Below are 20,241 nucleotides of genomic sequence, written 5' to 3' on the forward strand. Positions count from 1 at the left end.
TTTTGTACAAACTCTCCAACTTTGTGCAAGACTTATCTAAGAAGCGCCTCAGGTCCATAGACTGTTCCAATTGACTTTGGCTGTCCTGCCTCCATGCAGACTGTTCTAGTCCATTGACTTTGATACTTCTCTCCCTCATAGGTGGTAACTTGTTTTAGACTGTTATTGCTGGGAAAGGCTTGCCTAGATCTCATTGGAAGATTTAAGTGTCCTCACATTAACCGAGAACCTGTTTAACCTTTTTCCTTCCTTAACCCTTTTGGCATTACTGTCCTTGTGAATGAAGTCACCTCAGGGTGTAGGAAGCGTGTGAAAAGCATCTCTAAAGAGTATCCACTAACTTGTGCTGATCCTGAAAAGTATTTTTAAAGTATATTTACATTGCTACATGACTTACCTTTTTAACGAATGATCATTTAAAAATTGATGTTAAATAAATAACTATAACTGAAACCTTGAGTGTAAAAGTTATTTGGCTACTTGTATTTACAGATTTAATTTGTACAGCTCAACAGCTCACATTTACCCCTCCCGAACCTTACTACCAACTTGAGTAGTGCAGACCTATACCAAAAGGTGTGTTACCTAATATCAAGCAGATAAGTGTTGTGTAGTCTCACACAGTGTGTCTGCACCAATTCTTACCTAACTTTCTGGACAAGCCAGACCAATCAAGGTGGCATTGGAGGCGGTCAAGACGAGGTCTCGGGAGGGGTGAGGGTAATTGAAAGTCCACAACGAGCACACACAGTAAACAAACCACAAATTGCTCTGTCAGGTTTATATATTCAAAATACATACACATTTATTAAAGGCCTTTTAAATCAAACACAAGATGAAACCACAGCAATGTTAATAATACTAACACAACCTTATACTAGGGAACCTATATACAGTAACTGTTGCCCTCAAGTAGTATTAAACAAGTAAAGATCCGCAATCTGTAACGGAAGAGAGTCAGACAGTGCAAATATACTGTAGGCAATTCTTCAGCAACCCAAACCCTAACTAATAGGCAGTCCAACCCCTACGGCGTGTGGAGCCTTGTGCTCAAAAGTACGTTAAAGTACAAAAACTCATCTCTTCAAGGGGCTCTAGTGTTTCAGGAAGGGGGGGATAAGGTGATGAAGAATAGAGTTCCACTATTCAAGGAGGGTCTCTACAAGGGCGCAGAGCTATTTCCAGGAATCGGGAATAGGATGGTAGTTCAGACTATCCTTACAAAGGTGAGTGACCCTTGGGGGACAGTTGTGTGTAAACGTATAAGGATGCACCAGGGGCCACCGGTAAGCGTTGTAAGTATTTACCGACCCTTGACTCAGTCTGGACCAAAGTTCGCCAGTCAAGTCCGGTACACTTGCAGGTCCGAGTCCAGCTGTTGCGCTTCTCTCCAGCTTTCAGGGGCTGCATTCCGGGACCTCAGTCCGTTGCGGGACAGTGTCATTTTCTCCGCTTCTGGGCACAGGAGGGCACAGCAGCAAGGCACCCACGAAGCTCGTCACCACAGCGGGATGACATGGGTACAGCATAAGGTCGGGTTCAGGCAGACTCTCCTAATTCCAGACCTAGGAATGCTAGACTCTCCTAATTCCAGACCTAGGAATGCTAGACTCTCCTAATTCCAGACCTAGGAATGCTAGGAGTATGGAACTCGGCGGGAGAGTGCCTTCTACCAAGAGCTTACGGTTCCCAAAGTCTCAAGACAAAACCCGAGACGAAGGCGATTCCAGATTGAAGGACCCGGGCCAAGAATCCATTGTAGACTAGCAGCTGACTGGAGATCCAAAGATGACTCCTGAAGAGGTCTGACATCACTTCCTGCATCTGGCGCGGTAGGACTACCTGAAACCTGAAGACCTTTAGCTGCACTTCAGCCCTTGAACTATTGGGATCAACTAGTCTCAACGCTTTAAGGATACAGCCATCGTGAGCCTTCGGAAGTTTCCATGGACCACTCGGTAGACTGATCAGCTCTCTCATGGACTACCTTGCCTGTAGTACCGTCGTCGTTCCCTGGTTGCACCCGTAACTTGTGGTAGAAGTCGCCTTCCCGCCGAATTTCACCATTTCACCATCAACGGGTCCTGTCCTACGGAGGCTTCTGCAACCAACACTGGAAGGACGCCTGTCATCGCCTGTGTGCAGACACGTCACAAACTCGCCTTCCCCCGTCCTTTGAAGTGTCCTGCATCAGTGAATCTTGCATTTCCTCCTCACTAAGGGTTGCATCTTGTATCTGTGCCAGGTACTCTTATAAGATTTCGAAGTGGGAGCATTTTACTCTCTATTTTTGGAAGTTGGGAGTAAAAGATTTTTTAGGGAGTAAAAACGTGAGTCCCGTTCCCAAAGGGAGTATTTTGTAAACAAGTAAACATATGTTAACCTGTAAAACAGAAATGTTTTTCAGAGAAATAAGTCTTTGCACCAAGTGATTCATGCATATTAAGATACATTTACCCTCTTCTATATTTATAGTTGTTTCTACCTGTTGTAGTACATGAAGTATTATTCCAAACACATCCATGGAACTGTTTGGGTGAAAGCAGGGGCACAAGTTCATAATGTGTCCTTTTCGCGGTATATTTACTCCCTATTTTTATTTTTACAGAGTAAAAGTGGCCGATACACCCCTCATCTCTAAGGCTGTTGTGCCTGACCGGAAGACTCCTTGCACCCTCAACTCATGGGCACCTCTCACTGGAACCAGCGGCAGGAAACCCAACCTCCAGTGTGCCCCCCCACCTCCGAATCGCTCCCCTGAGGAGGATATCCTTTAGGCACCGATTCCTGGTCTCAGGTTCACCCAAGGAGGGCAGTGGCAGAGCTGCCGAGGCCTGGCCGGTTGTTAAGGTGGATTTCTAAAATTAGGTCTAGTGGATAGAGTTTGGACAACACAATTTAGACAGACAGTTATAAAACAATAGTTGTTTATTTTAGGCCTTTAGAACCCACTAAAAACGAAGCCAGCAGGTAGTAGTAGCACGCAGCAATAATATAAATATTTACAAGCGCCGTTACGTTCACTTAATAGACAGCAATGCAGGGAAGTACTATGGGATCGAGTCAAAAGTAAAATGTCCCCTAAGATGAATGGGGCTTTGTACCCAAATGTCACAAGTAGAGCTCTTTAAAAAGGGTGCAATCGGCTTTTGGTGGTCACTAGTTTCAAACTAATTAAATATTCAATAACTTTTTACCCAAGAATAGGTTTTCTCCCTTCTTCCAGACCCAAGGCTAACCCAGGAGCAGGACACCTGAACCAGGTCCGACGACCAAAGGTGAGGGGAGGCGAGAGGCTGAAGGAAGGACAGGGGGGAGAGGCACCATGATGCTTACTTACCCCCACCCCATCCCTCCTTGACTCCGATTTTCTCAGGAATCACGATGGATCGGCTGGGAGTCACTGGGAGTGTGGTCTTTCACTGAGAGGGGTCTGCGGGTTTGAGGATTCTTCCCGTCGGATGTAACTGCAAGATTCAATACTAGTTAGTAAAAAAATGCAGGTTCCAACGATGCTGACCTCTTCAGGACACTCCAAGGAATGGAGGAAGGTGAGTTCCAGTAATGATCAACATTTGCAGGCGACGACGGGCGTCCTTCCAGTCACACATGCTGCTCCAGGAAAGGTTCCCTTGAAAATAGGAAGCTGGAATTTGGGGATCAGGCATCTTGTGGCACAAGCTGGTGACCACAAACATTCCGGGTTCGGCGAGGTAGCCCACGAGAGCTGGTCATTCTTTTGGGCACTCCAGGGACATCTCCAGGCTCTGAAGGGCTGGATCCTTTAGAAGGCATCGAGGCTAGTTGGACCCACTAGGCCAAGGGCTAAGCACCATTCAGGGTCTTCGGAGATCAGGCAGAGGAACAAGGATTCACCGGGCTGGCTTCTGGAGGGGATGCCTGGCCACTTCAGGAGTCTTCTTCGGATCTTCAGTTGGCTGCTCATCTTCGAGGGATTCTTGGCTCCAACGTAGATCTGAATAATGGCTGCAGGAGTCCTCCTCTTATCCAGAATATGAGCTGAAAGCAAGTCTAAGCCCACCAATGGTAGCAATCTGCATCATTCAAACTGCAAGTAGTTGTCCTATCTTACACTCTAGGTTAATTAAGGAAAAACTGGGTGTCGCCTTGATCCAGAAGGAGGCTTCTCTCATTCTGGATGGCAACTGAAATGTTCAATTCTTGATGAGAAAACACAATGAGTGGTTCTTCAACTTAAACGTTCTTGATGTTGAATGTTCTTCCAAACATATCCAAAAACACAACAGGATAAGTGGGGAATTGCCTTTCCTCCGCTTTCCTTTCACAGTCTGTCTTATTTCACACAAATTTCACACAAACACAGTTCCCAAGTATCAGGCGGGAGTCTTTTCCTCTGTTCTCTCTCCAGTTCACAAATGTATCCAAGCCTGGTTCACTATCCTGCCAGACTTAATTGTAGCTCTCAGTATTCCAGAAAAAGTCCTTTCTCTTGGCTGTGGTTCCTGGGCCCTTTAGCTTCACTTCTCGCACCTCTCTCCCTCTCTTGTGTGGATCCCAGCCCCCTCTAAGATTTCTCGGGATCACCCTGACTTGCTGTGAGCCCCAGGTCCCCCCCAGTTAAAGCCTAGATTTGGGGGTTTGTTCAAAGTCTAGCGAGAATGCAGTACTCTTGAAAGAATTGTCATGTGGAAGGGGTGCTCGGGTTGCGATTTGTTGTTTAGCCTGTTTGTTTTGCGTCATTGGATTATTTATTTTTTTATTTATATTTGAGTTGAGGGGCGCCATCTGCAGCGCAAGGATTGCTTTGTTGCTGACATGAAGCTCTTCTCCAATCGGGGGGTAGTTGAGCGCTTTACAGGGAACTTGCAAATTGAGGAAGGAGACACAAGCCCTTTCAAAAAAGATTGTAATGAGCAGAAAGGTAATGAGGAAGGATTGATTGGGCAAATGTGAGAGAATGCCGTGGTGTAGAGAGCCGCCTTTAGTTGCCTTCTTTGCAATGAATCACGTGTCTTGTAATACAACGTTTCATTTGTTAAAATGCGTTGTGTGCATAAATAACCAGCAGGCAGTTGCTGGGCACATGTTGCATTTAATTATGATCTATTCTCAGTGTTTTTATCCTGATTTCTTTTTAGAAGCTGTCTACGCTTTCCCTCCGTATTCAACAGATTGAAACCACGCTCAACATTTTGGATGCTAAGGTTTGAGCGTTTTACACGCCTTTTTTTTTTAATGTCTACCATGTGTGCTTGTTATCTGTTGCTGGGGACTAAAAAGTACCCCCCCTTTGTTCTATGTGCACAAATATCCATCCGGGTGTATGTCCAGAGCGGGTCATCGCTGTGCAGTGTTGCTGCTATGACATTTACCAGCTCTGCAAGGCTGAGTCGGCATGGTCTTACTGCTAGCTGTGTATACCAGGAGTTCTAACTTTGCTTACGGTGATTAGGGAGAGCACAGACTGTTGATTGACGGGAACTAAAGGCGCCTATCGCAGATCTTCTGTACACGCAGCAGTCCGTCAGTCGGAAGGTTCTTGAGTATGTGACGATCACCGCTCCCTCCCTCAGGGCACCTTCCCCTCGACCCTGAAGGCCCAACGAATCCTACTGCTTTTCAAGAAACCAACACTGAACCATGACAACCTCAGCAACTACTGCCCGATCACCCATCTCCCATTCCTAGGTAAGATCCTTGCGAAAGCAGTAGCCAAGCAATTCCTCCAACACATTGAAGCCAACTACCTCCTCCATCCTACCAAGCTGGCTTCAGACCCAAATGCAGCACAGAAACGGCCATCTTCAAGGCGATCGACAATGTCCTTAATGTCCTCGATGATGGGCATCCTTGTCTGCTTGACCTCTCAGCAGCATTTGACACAGTAGACCACCAGACACTCACCGACATTCTACAACATCACTTCTACTCTTCCCCCCTACTATTTCTACACTCTCCTCGCCACACTACTACTAATCTCCCCACTCCACAACGCTAGTTCTGACTCCACCCACATCTTCTACCACAGTCACCCTCCTTTCACTTCCCCTGTCACTTTCTCAATCACTCCTTACTCTCTATTTGTTTCACTCGCTCACTTTGCATGCACACTCAAAACCAAGTACCACTTTCTCTCGCCAACCTTACCTCACCTTGAACACTTCTCCAGCAATTCACCTTCCACTGCCAGGTCTCTTGGCCCCTTTCTCCCTCCTTGACCTCATCCGCGTAATGCACATCTTCCAGTCCCCCCTTTTTGCCTCCTCCTTCCCCTTCAATAGTCTCTCTCCCTTGACAAGTTCCCCCGGCAAAACGCTGACTGTCCTTTACCCAACAGTCGTGTATACCAATGCAAAATCAATCACTATAAATTCAGGAATTCACTTCATCAGAATGGGCCCAAACTGGATGCAGGAAAAATGTCCAGGGGCAGGGAGGTACCCCCAAAGACACTTTGCAGAGCTTCAGGTGCATAAAATATTCCCCATAGAAATCAACAGGACAAAGCCAATGGGCATTCTGTGTGTATGGGGGAAAAGGCAAGTAAGTCCCTGTTCTACCCCACAGGCGCAGCTTTGGTGGAAAACTACAGCAGAGGTCGGAGGGTGAACAAGAAGCCCCAGAACAAAATGCAGCACCGCAGGAAAAGCCCCAACGGGGAAAATGAGTCTGAAACCACCTTGTAAATAGTCTCGACCCCCAGGGAGTGTAAGTATTGTGAATAATCCACCACTCCAGGACGCAGAGGGACCCTCGCAATGTTGGTTCCTGAAAAGTCAATTCCAGGAAGGCTTAACCCGCAAAGCAAAAAGCTTTCTTCAGGTGTGAAATACAGGATAGGACGTAACATGGACTTTAACCACAACCACATTGATGGAAAAGAAGAGCAAACTGCCCCTACCCCCCCTACCCTTCCCCAGGAATGAGTCCCTCAAACTAGAATCAAACATTGTGGCAAGGAGAATCTGGCACAGAACGTTCCGGTGACCTGAAAAACGTTCCAGTAAACACTCCCACTGCGAAGACTGGGGGCGGGGGCAGGCGTCCCATGACGGTCCTGAAGAGCAGATGAGGTTACAACCTAATCACCCTTCCAGCGATCAATACGAAGGCAGGATGACCACAGCGAACAAGCTGACAGCTGGTGCTAAAAGGGCATGGAGACGGTCCCAGCAGGGTAGACCTGGAACAGCACATTGGAAGAGCCAGCGGAAAGAAGGGTCCCAGGAATGATAAACAAGTTTAGCCTGGCAACATAGTGCAGCCATATGGTCAGATGCGGTGCTTTAAAAATGACCGGAGATCCTCCAGCTGGTAAATATATCTGCTTTTTCCGATCACTAAGGGGCAAAGTACAAAGAGTTAGGCTCCCAGCCAATAGACCAGCCACTGAACCTATGCCCCCCCAACACAGGATGTGATATGGCCAGGCCTAGGAACTGGTCTAGACCAGTTCAAACCACTATGTAGCACACATGGCTCACAGAGACCGCCATGGGTGTGACTGCTCTATTGTTTCCCTGAAGAAAGGTAGCAGATAAAACGTAACGCCAGGAGTAGGACTTGTACATTGGTTCCCCAATGGCTACATAAAATGCCCATTGAGCTACAAATACAGTAAACCAGTGTGCACGTCTGATGAAATTAAATGCAAATAATATCTGCCACCAGCCTGGCCAGTAAACTAATGTTTATTCCCCAACCCCACTTTGTGGCGGGGCTGAATGACATCCCACTGTCTCCCCATTCCATATAGACTTGTGAAAAAATTACCCCCCGCGCCCCCTGCATTTTGCAGCAAAAGGTTGGTTTTAAAAGCGCCGTAAACCTGCGGTAAAAAGATAACCCTTGTAGTGGCTCACAAAGGCTTGCAGTTGCAGCAGGGATTCTATTGACTCTGGTCATCCAAATTAATTGGTGATCCAAAAAACGGAAAGAGTTAAGGCAAAATGATAAAGGGAACCTAACAAGGACCTAGTGAATTCCCAAAAATGAAATTCAGTCACATCTACCTTAAGTGAGTCACTGAAGTCGATCATCTTTCAATTTGCCAACGCCCCTCTTTCTTTGGTAGGGCCCTGTATTTGGATACCATCAGGTCGAAGTGCATCAACAAATCTAAGATCCTGTTTTAAGCACGCTCAATTTTGACATGAGGAAAGTGCAGATAAAGTGAATTTCTGAGGAAAGCTCGAGGTAGAATTAGCGAGGTGGGCCTGAGCATGTACACAGGCAATGTTTTAAGGAGTGAAACCTGTGCACTCCTTTGGTTTTGATTTACCAGCTGAAATGTTGCAAAGGAACCTGCGTCATACTTTCTGTCTAAAGTCGCTTATGCCTTGTCAGTTGGGTTTCTGTGTTTTGTGACGGGACATTTTCTGCAGCTGGCCCAAACAAGATCTCATGTAATGTGTGTAACCTTCGTCTGGTGAGTTGCTTTTTCTTCTCTGTATTGTAGCTGCACGAAGGCACCTAATAGGATGGTGTGACGCTGCATCCCGGGTCAGTGGGGAAGGATACACTCTTTTGGCAGCACAAGATGCAGTGGGGCGTCCAGTTCCCATTTTGCGCTTCATTGTTGCTCTCCAGAATGCAGATATCACATGACCACTGTGAGAAACCTGAAGGTGTCTCCCTGACTAGTTCCTTGGGATCTGTCATCCAGGTGGCCAGGACACGGCCATCGCTATTGGATCCAGTTCCTGGGGGTGGACCAGTGTGGCAGGATCACCTGGATGGGGGGGTCCTCGAGGAGCGTAAGTGGGACACCAACGGGTGAGACGCGAAATCCCCCTTCTTATATCTTTTCCCCATCCTACCGCGTAAGATACTCAAACACACTGCCCCCACCCCCCTTTTCCGACGCAAACCCTTTCACACATCACGAAAGATGACGGACAAACACCAAAGTCGTTTACCTGACATGTCCCAACACCAGGGTCGGCCCTTTCCCTTCCCCACAGGGATAAAAGGTGGAGCAGGTGAGCATAAAAAAGAGCAATGCAGACTGCACAACGAGAGAGCTAACTCAGCACAGCAGTTCAAGAGGAGGAGAAAAACGGCCCAAACTGGGAGGGTGACAAAGAGAGAAGTGACCTTGCCTTTTCTGAGCCAGGCCCGTGAAACCTCCGCAGAAGGAATCTTAAGACCGCAAACAATAGCCAGCGTGTGTTGCAGCAGATGTCAACATTATACAAGGCCCTCCTCTGCTGATAACCAAGTTGAGGGGAGGCGCTTGCCACCGTGGTACCGGCCTTGACTCCAGAGACAAGGAGAACCAAGCAGTTCATCACAGCTGGTGAGTCGAGGGGAGAGCCGATAAGAAACCGAACTGTGTTTGAACAAAAAGTAGCAAAATGGCTAATTGAAGAAAGTACAAAGAACTGTTTGATACGAGAGGGAAAAACCAGCTACATAGGAGTCAGACACCACGTGGGTGTTCACTTGAGAAACTCTGGGCGATTGCCCTATGGTTGAAACTACTGTTATCAGAAGGCCTTCGGAACGGCGCGAGAAGAGGGTCGAAGTGGTCATACAGGGCTCTAGCAAAATCCTCTGTACAGTCGAAAGTCTTTGACCGCCAAATGAAGGTAAAGCTAAGGCAAGTGAATCCTGCACTGTGTGAATTGCAAAAGCTGTCAAGAGTGAACCCGACAGAGGAATGCTGATAAAGAGGGGGCGAAGCCTGAAGTCCCAATGATTAGTTGGTTGACAAGAGTGAAACTGGCAAAGGGTTATCCTCGGTGAACTGTATAAAACAACATTAAGATTTGTGAATGTCACAGAGGAGATTGTGTTGAAAGCCGTAGTGAACCCGGCCGAGGGAGGCTAACATTCGATAAGGCTCTGAGCCCAGAAAAAGGGGGATGCAAGGGTGAAAAGGCATCACCCAATGTGCAAGCCAAAAGGAACTTTTGTTTATTAATCTGGAACACATCAGATCTTCGGAGGCAAGAGACTTTTGTAGAAAAGAGACTTTAACTATCGAAGGCCCTGATACGTGAGAGCGGAACCGTTACCTCATGCTGGGAAAGCTTGTGCGTGTGCTGTGCTCTGGAGTACCGCCTTGTCCCGTGCTCAAAACGTGGGGAAGGGAGACCCTGACTACCGCATCCAGACAAATATTTTGTGAACACTTTCTTTCTTTCCTGTGAACCCTATCCCACACTCTGTTTGTATTTAGGGGTAAGGATTGTAAATAGGGTTCTCTTAGTATAGGCCCTTTTATTTTGACACTAGGACTGCCTTATTATTTGATGGTCGATGCTTGCTCCCATGTTAGATTTAGGTTCACATTGTGTTTTTACAACCCGCATATACAGTTTTAGAAACACCCTTGAACTGTGATCACTTGTGTCTGTCTCAGGTTCAGACTGTTTTGTATCTACAATGGTACCCGTATCACTTCCCCACTCCTCACCTGAGGTTACTTCTGAAGGGTCGTCTGAAGATGTCTCCACAGGTCTCCCTCTCCAGGCGCTGGATGTCTTCTTCTTTACCGTCTTGCCCTTCTGTTTGAAGAGATAGGGACGGGCTCCCCCGGAGTCCACTTTGCCAGTTAGGCTACATGCCCAGCAGCGGGCACTCCGGGGAGCCCACCCCAAACCAGGGAAAAGCCTCAGCAGAAAAACCCTGGGTAGATTTAGGTGAGATGGCTGATTGAAGTAGGTGTTGGTAATCCGTCTTGTGATGCAGCTTCTTGGTGAAGACTATGAATACCAGAATGCACCGGGGGTGGGCAACAAAATAGTCCCAAGCACTGTCAGAGGATAGCTGAGGAGTCCCAACATAGCAGGTGAGAAGCAGGTAAAGCTTAAAGTAGAAGAGTGCCCACTACAAGGAGCACGTGCCACAAGAGAGCAGCTCACTTCAATGGGTGTGTGCTGAATGAGATCAGTTGCTCGCGTATGTGTACAGACAACGCGGTAGTTCTGTAAAAACAGCATATATATATATACATATATACACACACACTCTCTCTCTCTCTCTCTCTCTCTCTCTCTCTCTCTCTCTCTCTCTCTCTCTCTCTCTCTCTCTCTCTCTCTCTCTCTCTCAAGGTAATGGCAGCGTGAAGGCGCGCAAGTGAAAAGAAAGCAAAAGTAAAAGCGCACCGTGGAAGTACGGCGGCAAAGCACACAAAAGGAAGGGAAAACTGGGTACGGTCGATAAGGGGCAGAATCGTAAGAAGTAACCTGAAACAGGAGCGCTGTCTCAGCACAAACGTTGGTAGAAAGTTACAATGCACCGGTTGCTATAGTCCTCATTATTGTGAAAGACTATTTGTATTATTTTATTTATAGAGCGCACCAGGCCCGAGGGCATCCGGGCATGTAATTTAGTTACAACATGATATGGCAGACGGAGCATTACAAATTACAGTTTAAATTATAGTTACAGATATAAACATATATACATAATGCAGTTACATGGTGAGCAGAGAGTTATAACCTATGTACAAGAGATGAGGCAGGTGGCTAGCGCATGGGGGGTGGCTAGCGCATGGGGGGTGGCTAGCGCATGGGGGGTGGTTGGCTAGTAGATAATGGGTCTTGAGCGGCTAGCCAGGCTTTGGCCATGTCTTTGAATCTGTGGAAGGAAGGTTCAGATCTTAGTAAGTTAGGGAGCGAATTCCAGAGTTTCGCTGCCATTACTGGGAAGTTGGCTCCGCCAGATCTTTGACGGCTGAAGCGTGGTATAGAGAGGCAGTTAGTCTGAGCAGTTCTGTGGGGTCTGTTGGTGTTGTGGAGGGCGAATCTGTTGGCTAGGTATGAAGGTGCTTGGTTGGATAGGCATTTGTGAGTGAGGGCAAGTGTTTTCAATGTAATTCGTTGAGGGACCGTGAGCCAGCGTAGGTTGCGTCTGGTGTCTGAGATGTGTTGGTTCCTAGGGATGTCGAGTGCTGCTCTAATAGCATTGTTTTGGATGATTTGTAACTTGCTTAGGTTACATATGTTGGTGCCCAAATAGAGGGCATTACAATAGTCAATTTTTGACAGCACGAGCGTCCTGGCAAGTGAGACACAGTTGGCTGGTGATAGGAAGGGGTGGCTAGCTGTAATGAGCTTACAGGTGTATGCCGCTACAGAGGATACTGCACTTGTTTCTCTGGCCAGGGATAGAGTGGAGTCGATGTAAATCCCTAACGTTTTAGTGTCCTTAGAGGCCTTGCTAGTGTTACCATCGATGATGAAGGATTTGAACTCAGGGGCCAGTTTGGATAGTTTTTGAGGAGAGCCGAGAATGAGGAGCTCTGTCTTCTCATCATTCAGAGTCCGTGTTGCGCCATCCAGGCTTGGATGACTTGGTAGATGGCATTCACAGAGAGAGAGTCGGAGGCGTAGTCTCCTGAGATTGGAATGAATGTCTGGGTGTCATCAGCATAATTGGTATATGTGACACCCAGATAGTACAGAATATCAAATAGAGGTTTTGTGAACACGTTGTACAACATGGGAGAGACAAGAACCTTGTGGTACCCCGCAGGTGAAGGGTGCCGGGGATGCTGCTGCTAGTGGAGAGAAGACATGCATCGATCTGTTGTCCAGGAATGAACTGATCCAGGCTGTGGATTTATTAGAAAAATGGGCAGCTAGTTTAAGGTGCCGACACAGAATTTGATGATTGACGAGATCAAAAGCCGCAGAGAGATAGAGAAAAAGTAGTAAAGCAAGTTTACCCTTGTCTCTTAAATCTTCGATCTGTGTTTTGAGGTCGATAAGGGCAGTTTTGGTTCCGTGTTGGGGCTGAAACCCAGATTGCCTTAGACCCAGGAGTTTATTAGATTCGAGATAGTCTTGAATCTGTAGGTATGCAGCTTGTTCAAGGATGTTTAGTAGGAACGGCACCGTGGTAATGGGCCTGTAGTTCGTAGGTATATTGGCGTCCAAAGTTGTTTTTTTTAGGAGCGGGATAACCCAGGCATCCTTCAAATTGTCCAGTACAATCCCTGTGCTGAAGGAGGAATTGATGAGAGTGGTGATGAATGGAGCTAGCTCGTGGGCCGCTTTCTTGATGATGGGCGCTGGGCAGAGGTCCCCCTGGCATTTGGAAGATTTGAGGCTATTAATAATATTTTCCACTTCAGTGATAGTTAGGGGTGAGAAGCTGAATGGAGTCAACAAATCTGGGATAGATTTGTTTATAGTTGGGAGAGAGTTGGGTTGCAAGTTAGATTATAGATTAGTCTGTTTATCGTTAATTTTGACTTGGAGAGTGGCTATTTTACCAAGGAGAGCGTTTTGGATATTAGTGCACCAGGTGCTATCTTTGATGGAGGTGTCGGGTGCAGTAACAGGGGTTTCCAACTCTTTCAAGATTCTGAAGAGTTCTTTAGTATTGGATTTGGCTTGCTCAATGCGTTTGTTGTAAGTGTCTTTTTTCGCCTGGAGTATAGCTTCCTTATAATTTAACGTAGCTAGGACGATACTAGATTTATTAACTTCTGTAGGGTTACTCTTCCAATGTGATTCAGCGATTTGTTTTTCTTTACGAAGAATTCTGAGTTGGGGTGTAAACCAAGAGTTGAGATGAGCTTGTGGTTTAGGTTTTCTCAGTTTAGATGGGGCAATGAGGTCAAGGGCTTTTAGCATAGTGTGGTTGAAGGTGTCAACCAGGACAGTATGGTCTGTGCTTAGTAGCGCTTGTTCATTCAGGACTGGAAGGATTAGAGGGAGGAGTTTGTCACAAGTTATGTCACGCTTATTTTGTGTGGGAATCGCAGGTGCAACGTCTGGAGTGGAGCTGATGGTTTTGGCGGGGATGTTGAAGGTGATTAAGTGGTGGTCGGTCCAAGCACAAGGTTGGTTAGATACCACATTGATTCCACAATTGAAGTCCGCTATCCAATCAAGGATTCTAGCCTTGTAATGTGTGGAGGTGTTGATATGCTGAGTAAAGCTTAAGTTTGTAAGCAGGTTGTCAATCGTCAGGGCAGCAGTGTCATTTGGGTCGGCGAGGCCCAAGTTAAAGTCAGCTAGTACAATAATTTGGGAGTTAGTTTTAGTGTTGTCTGCCAGAATGTTGGAGAGGTCTTCAGCAAAGGTGGATAATAGCCCTGGGGGCCTATAGAGTAGGTGAAGTGAAATGGTGTGGTTAGGGGTGAGGGCGAATTTGGCTGTTAGGGCTTCCATAGATGAGATTTGATGTACAGTGGAGAGGCAGAAGTTAAGGGAGTTTTTGTGGATGATGGCAATGCCACCGCCTTTAGATTGGCTAGTATTGCAGTCATGTCTGATGATATTATAGTCTGTTGGGATGGCTAACGAGAGTAGAGGTCCAGAGGCTGCGTGAAGCCACGTTTCCGTGACGGCCATAAAGTCCAGGTCATGAGTTAGGATGAGGTCCGCTGCCACCACTAGAGCGCTACTTCTCGGTGGAAGGAAACAGAAAGGCTTAGTCCTACTTCCATATTGCCTATCTGTCCCACAGTCTCCAGGGACGTTTCATGACAGTCTGTCTTTACTGTTGCCACCATGAGTTCCTTACACCACCAAGCAACCAAAAGCAGCAAAAGATCTTTCTGCACAGCTGCAATCCACTTAGTGATTATTTCTTGAATCTGTTAGGGTCTACAGAACTGGCCAAGAGAGTAGTCTGGTATACAGTTGTACACATAAGCACGCAAGAGGGCACGGCGCTGGCAAAGAGACAGAGGTAGAAACAAAATATTTGTTCACACAGTGCCTCTTATCTGAAATGCACAGACCCCGCTTCACCCCACAGACTGCTCTATGGGTTGGCTGGGATGAAAGGGGGGTAAAAGGAGAAGTAGATGGGAAGGATGCCCTTCTGGATTCAGAGGGGGGGTGCCCTTCTGGATTCAGAGAGGGGGGGAAGGATGCCCTTTTGGATTCAAAGAGAGGGGGGGAAGGATGCCCTTTTGGATTCAAAGAGAGGGGAATGATGCTGTTGGCAAGCCTCCAGATAAGGTGGGTACAAGGCTTTTTTATGCATGAAAATCTTGCAAATACGACAGCTTTATTATTTTCCTGGGTACATTTACACACAGCTTTAGAGCAAAGGGCAGTGCAAAGGTCAGGTTACTTGATAGAAACTAGGGGGGTTCTTTTGATTTTTATCTACATGGATTAATTGCAAGCCACCTTTGAAACAGAATGTATTTCTCTGAAGCCTTTCAAAAAAAGAAACTGCACACTGTGATAAAAGGAATGGTTTCTTTCCATTCAGCTTCAGGAGCAATGTGTATAATTTCCAAGAATGTTATGATTGTATAATTAATAAGTTAGAAAACTGAGTTGCAATTGAGAATTAATATTGTGTAATAAACTGCTTTTTTCCAGGGAAAGCAAACCAGTATTGCACAATTGTATTTTTCAGAGTTCCGGTGCTGTGGGCATAATCATGCGGAGGCAGATCATTTTTACACTTCTAATTTAATTTACACTCTAATTAGAAGTGTGTAAAATGATGACTATGCACAGTCTAGATTACATCCATTCAACCTTGCAGTCAATGGGGTACATTACTACAAATGCTCAGTGGCAGCAGAGTCTTTGCTCAAAGGTGAGTGATTGTCACAACACCGATCACAGGTGTTCTAGTCTCTCAAATCTTCAAGACTACAATTAAAACATCCAAAACCTGACTCTCCAAGAAGTGCAAGCTCTTTCCAAAAATAAACAAATGAAAGTTACATTTGTAATTGAAATAGAAACTCAGCAAAACCTGTCCCTGTGATAATCCAGATAGGTATTAAACTTCATGTAGTGCTTCATAAATGGTTCGTCCAACATCTAGGTACTGTGATTATTATACCTCAGTCCATACTCAGTTTACCGACCTCTGAAGGATGTGAGCCAATAAGATAGCTCAGCCGGTTGAGCACTCATTGCTTCAATCTGTGCGTGATCTGTAGGTTACATGCTCGAATCCCAGCAAGTCCAACTCAGCCTTTCATCCTTTCGAGGTCGATAAAGGAGTACCGACTTTGGTTTGGTGATAATTGTGATAAATATGTTCTATGTACAGTGCTTTGCCAAATGTGCTATATAAATAACAATTTGACCATTAGATTAGATATAGAATTTAGCATGGAGCCCTTGCCTCTCTGCACTGTGGAATCATAACATGGGCGTTCCATTAGGTAGTAATAACTCCAGAAAATGAGGACTCATTAAACATCAAATGACAATTCTGCTATCAAACCTCAAAACACACAATACAATTCATGTTTGCCTTACTATGTAATTGGCTAGGTTTTTTGATTTCAACATGTAAATATATACAGGAGAGATCAAATGGCCAGACCTTAGAGAAATAATGAAAGGTGTATTCTGTCACTATTGAGAAAGATGTTGTACGGTAATGATTTCCATACAGTTTGTGCATGCGTCGGCTGGATGTCACATGCATTTTACTCTCTTGCAAAGTAATTTTTACTCTCTTAAAATCACATTTACTCTCAAAGTTTAAAAACAGGGAGTAAAATAATCCCACCTCAAAATCTTATCTGGAGCACTGGCTGTTAGTGATGTCTGGTATGCCGGAGGTCTGGGGGTTACTACAAGCTCACCTGTTCAGCTCCCAAGGACCCAACAATCCTTCCTCCAGAACAAACGGAGGACTCAGCCAAGGGCAAGTTAGACTGTCGTTTATTACAAACAATACAGGACATTCAAAAATCTCCATGTTAGGCAGAATCCTGTGCAGTGCCCTTAGGGACCAGTACACACAATTAAGACTACAAGTGGTAGTACAATTTCACCTTTGGTACAAGCCTGTACTACACAGAAAAAGTGGTAGCAATGGCTGAGCAGCCAGACTTTCTCAAGAGCAAATGAGCAGTAGTAGCGATTACACAAAGAACTACAATTACTGTGACTCAAGCAAACACTGACTCGGGTTTCTGGTAAAAAATATAAGTACATTTATTTTTAAACCATCTGTTCACAAAACACTTCACTTCTATTAAAATAAAAGCACACTTCAGTTATACTACAAACAACCAATTACCCTTGTGTAGATCAATTCAAGGTAAGTACATTGGGATTTGACAGACCAGTGTTGTGAAGCAAAGACGTTACCGTGGGTTAATACGCGATCACTTTTTGACAGTAATGACAGTTCGGTCTTAGGAAAGAAAAGCGTACCCGCGAGAAGAAATGTTACCGAAGTCAAACACACTTAGCACATGAACTAACACAAGAGAATAGGGGATAAAAATCATAGGCAATACTTTTGTGAAGACAACTAGAATCAGAGGACACTTTCTAAAACGTAGATAAAAGTCCATAGGCCTGCGCCAGTGTCAAATGGAACAGGGGTCCTTTTGTCGAGGATCACAAGGTTAAAACAGTTCACAATTCGAGATTGCCAGGAGTACTTGGATATTGTCAAAAGGGAAGCAAAAGTTACAAGAGGGAGGGAAGACAAGGACAAGCCTTTGGTGAGGAAAAAGAGTTCACCCCAATTCCTCGAAGTTGGACACAGTACCTTATTCGTTTGAAGAAAAGCTGGTGCTACGGCAGTTGTTCCTGGTAGTTCCTGCAGACTCACGGTTCTGGAGCTTTAGTCGTGGGGACAAGAAGGAGGACGTCTGGAGTAATCTGCACTACCCAGGGATGAAGCGAGCAGCAGCGAAACAACGGTGAATAAAAGATGCGCTCCTTTAAAACAGGAGAGGCTCTTCAGATGGCTACCCGGACCACCACAGCTGTGTGCAGCGATTTCGACCAAGAAGAGGATTCTTTGGCTGACTGAAGAAAGGGTGAGCTGGTTGATCCCACCAGGCTCAAGGGAAGAAGACTCCGGACTGGATCTTCTCTGTCGTTGAAGGGTAGATAGCTCAGGACTGCAGCAGGGCTTCACCGGGACTCAGGAGTTGCAGCAGCCATCTTCTTCTCTGCTTCTCTCTGGTTCTTGCAGTTCCAGTGGCGACTCTGACTTCCAGCCCAAGAGTCCTGCCTTTTATGCCAAAATCCCCCATTCACACAGCCTGGCTGTCAATCACTCAGCAGGGGGGTTGTCCGGGCCGGACAACCACCTCAGCCAATCGACACAAAGTGCGACTTGGGTCTCCAAGGAGACACTGTGCAGGGGCTGACTAAACCCCTCCCTCACATTCAGCCCACCTAGACACCCAGACACCAAAGGAGGGCTTCTGGACAGAAGCCCGCCAAAGGTCGGCGAACAAAGAAGGCAAAACTGGTTTGGCGCGAAAAGTAAAACACAAGAAGGACTTTAACAAAAAGAAATGGCGATTAAACCCGACCGGAGCTAAAATAAAAAGTATTTGGTCAGTCGGGTTTAGGTTCGAGGCTAATACAATAGCCTAAAGCAGTACCACGTTTATATACTATAATCGCGTTAGAAAAGTTAGGGTAGGTACCACTGCCACCAGCCAAGTCTTAAGGTTAAGGGAGCGAAACAAGGCTCCAAGTGGCACAGACAAAAAGAGGTAGGAATTAACCCTTTCCAATACTCCATGTAAGATGGGGTGTACTGGGTCTGCAGTTTAAAGTGACTATATAAAGTTAATGGCAACTTTACCTGTTTCTGGGGGACAGTAGTCAGCCCCAGAAAAATATAGTCAGTGGGAAGTCTCAAAGACAACCTTGTGTTACTGCACTGAAGGTGCTGTCTAACACACACAAAAAAAGTGGGGCTTATGGAGTGGTGTAGCTCCAGAGCCCAAGATCACACAAACAGTAAAAATACACATGGCAAAACACATGTAAGAGTGGAAAAAAGGCTTGCACTCTTACCAGGTGGAAAAAATAAACCCCAGAAATCCAGCAAAGCTGCTGAGGGACTCACTACGTGAGGGAAATTGCCCATAAATGAGAATTCTCCCTAACACTCCAGAGTCACTGCTCCCAAACCTTTTTGTTGCATAGTGTCGTCACAACATGGGCCCTTCCCTGAAAAACCTATCCGACTTTCTGGTTGGGTGCTTGGAGTGGTATACTGTATGGATTGCCCCATATAGATCTTAATTGGCCCTCTCATGTCAGGTGGCTGGCCTGCCCCTTCCCCAAAAAACTATGTATTACGTTATTGCAGGGTCGCAGGTTAACCATTGGCCCTTGTCCCCTGGCATCCGCCCCTGGATTTCTGACCCCTGATTGGCCTGAACTGGTATGCCCAGGCCTGGGACCCAGCTCTGTTCTCAGTGCTCTGTGCACCTCTTCAAGGAAATGGGAATGATTGTGTTCCCAATGTATCTGTTAGCAGTACCACTTTTGTCTGTAAGTTCCCTCAACGTTCCAACACTGTTAACAAGTCCATGTTTCACTTCATGTCTGTGTTGCTGAGAGCTGTTCGTCTTCTCACCGCAGGTGATTAACCACGTGTCTAGCTCGGCAGCATCACGTGGTTGGTGACCACGAAATTTCTTCTGGTCTTCAATTCACAAGGATTTATTCTGTTTTTCTGCAGGTGGCCCCTTGTCGTTTTAGGTCTGGGATGTGCTGCTTGTCTCTAACCTTGACTGTGAGCCCCGGCCTTCCTGCTCTGTGCAGCCTGGTTCGGCGTTCCCTCATCTCTCATCCTGTGGCGTGTGGCCTTATGTGATCCTCGCTATACTTATACTATGATTTCTGCGCACCTATATCGTGTTATGTTTCCTATAGGTTAGTAGTAGTTGGTCCTACCAGTCTCCTTATGTGATCCTGTAGTTCTATAGGGTTAGTTGCCATAAGCGTCTGCAAGCTTGCTCTGCATCTCTTTGTTGCCTTGCATTCAGAGTTTCTGCACTTGGCTAATGAGAACAATAATAAAAGCTTTTGACAGTATGTATATATACATCTGTCCTCTATCTACAGAACTGTGTAAGCATGTTCATGTATACAAGTGTGTGTTTGTGTAACATTGTGCATGGTTGCAAGTGTACTTCATGACTAACATGGCTATGTCGTGGTGTCACTAATGATGTCAGCACATTGGCTGCTAGTCAACACCATCCATCGAGGCATTTGGGTCCATGACCAAAGTTGAAGCACTTGTATCCACAAAGACATTCACTGGATAAGGTTTGAATGGCTGTCTGAGAGAATAGTTCTCTGCATACGTGTCAGTCACTAGTGCTCCTGGGGCCTGTCCGACTACTGAGTGACTTTTGTGTTTTTTAATCTTGTGGCTGTCGAGGAGGGGCATTCCAGGGACCCCTCTCTTCAGTGTCCTTCTGGATTCCGATAGAGGGGAAGGATGCCTTTGCGGATTCAGAGAGGAGGGGAAGGATGCCCTTGTGAATTCAGAGAGGAGGGGAAGGATGCCCTTGTGGATTCAGAGAGGAGGGGAAGG

The 20,241-nt window shown here is 46.1% G+C and overlaps 1 protein-coding gene across 4 annotated transcripts in view; it reads left to right on the forward strand.

Annotated features, from left to right (window-relative positions):
• Nucleotides 1-20,241, forward strand: part of WASHC3 (WASH complex subunit 3) — a 285,351-nt gene that overhangs the window by 48,012 nt on the left and 217,098 nt on the right. For 3 of the 4 annotated variants that reach the window (XM_069629933.1, XM_069629934.1, XM_069629936.1), the window contains exon 3: nucleotides 5,121-5,186. The exons of the other annotated variant lie outside the window; for it this stretch is intronic. In XM_069629933.1, the coding sequence (XP_069486034.1) occupies nucleotides 5,121-5,186 (66 nt within the window). The remainder of the gene's footprint in view (nucleotides 1-5,120; nucleotides 5,187-20,241) is intronic. 4 annotated transcript variants of the gene reach the window in all.

The sequence above is a fragment of the Ambystoma mexicanum genome, chromosome 12, assembly GCF_040938575.1.
Source record: "Ambystoma mexicanum isolate Mex_15411 chromosome 12, UKY_AmexF1_1, whole genome shotgun sequence".
Lineage (NCBI taxonomy): Eukaryota > Metazoa > Chordata > Amphibia > Caudata > Ambystomatidae > Ambystoma > Ambystoma mexicanum.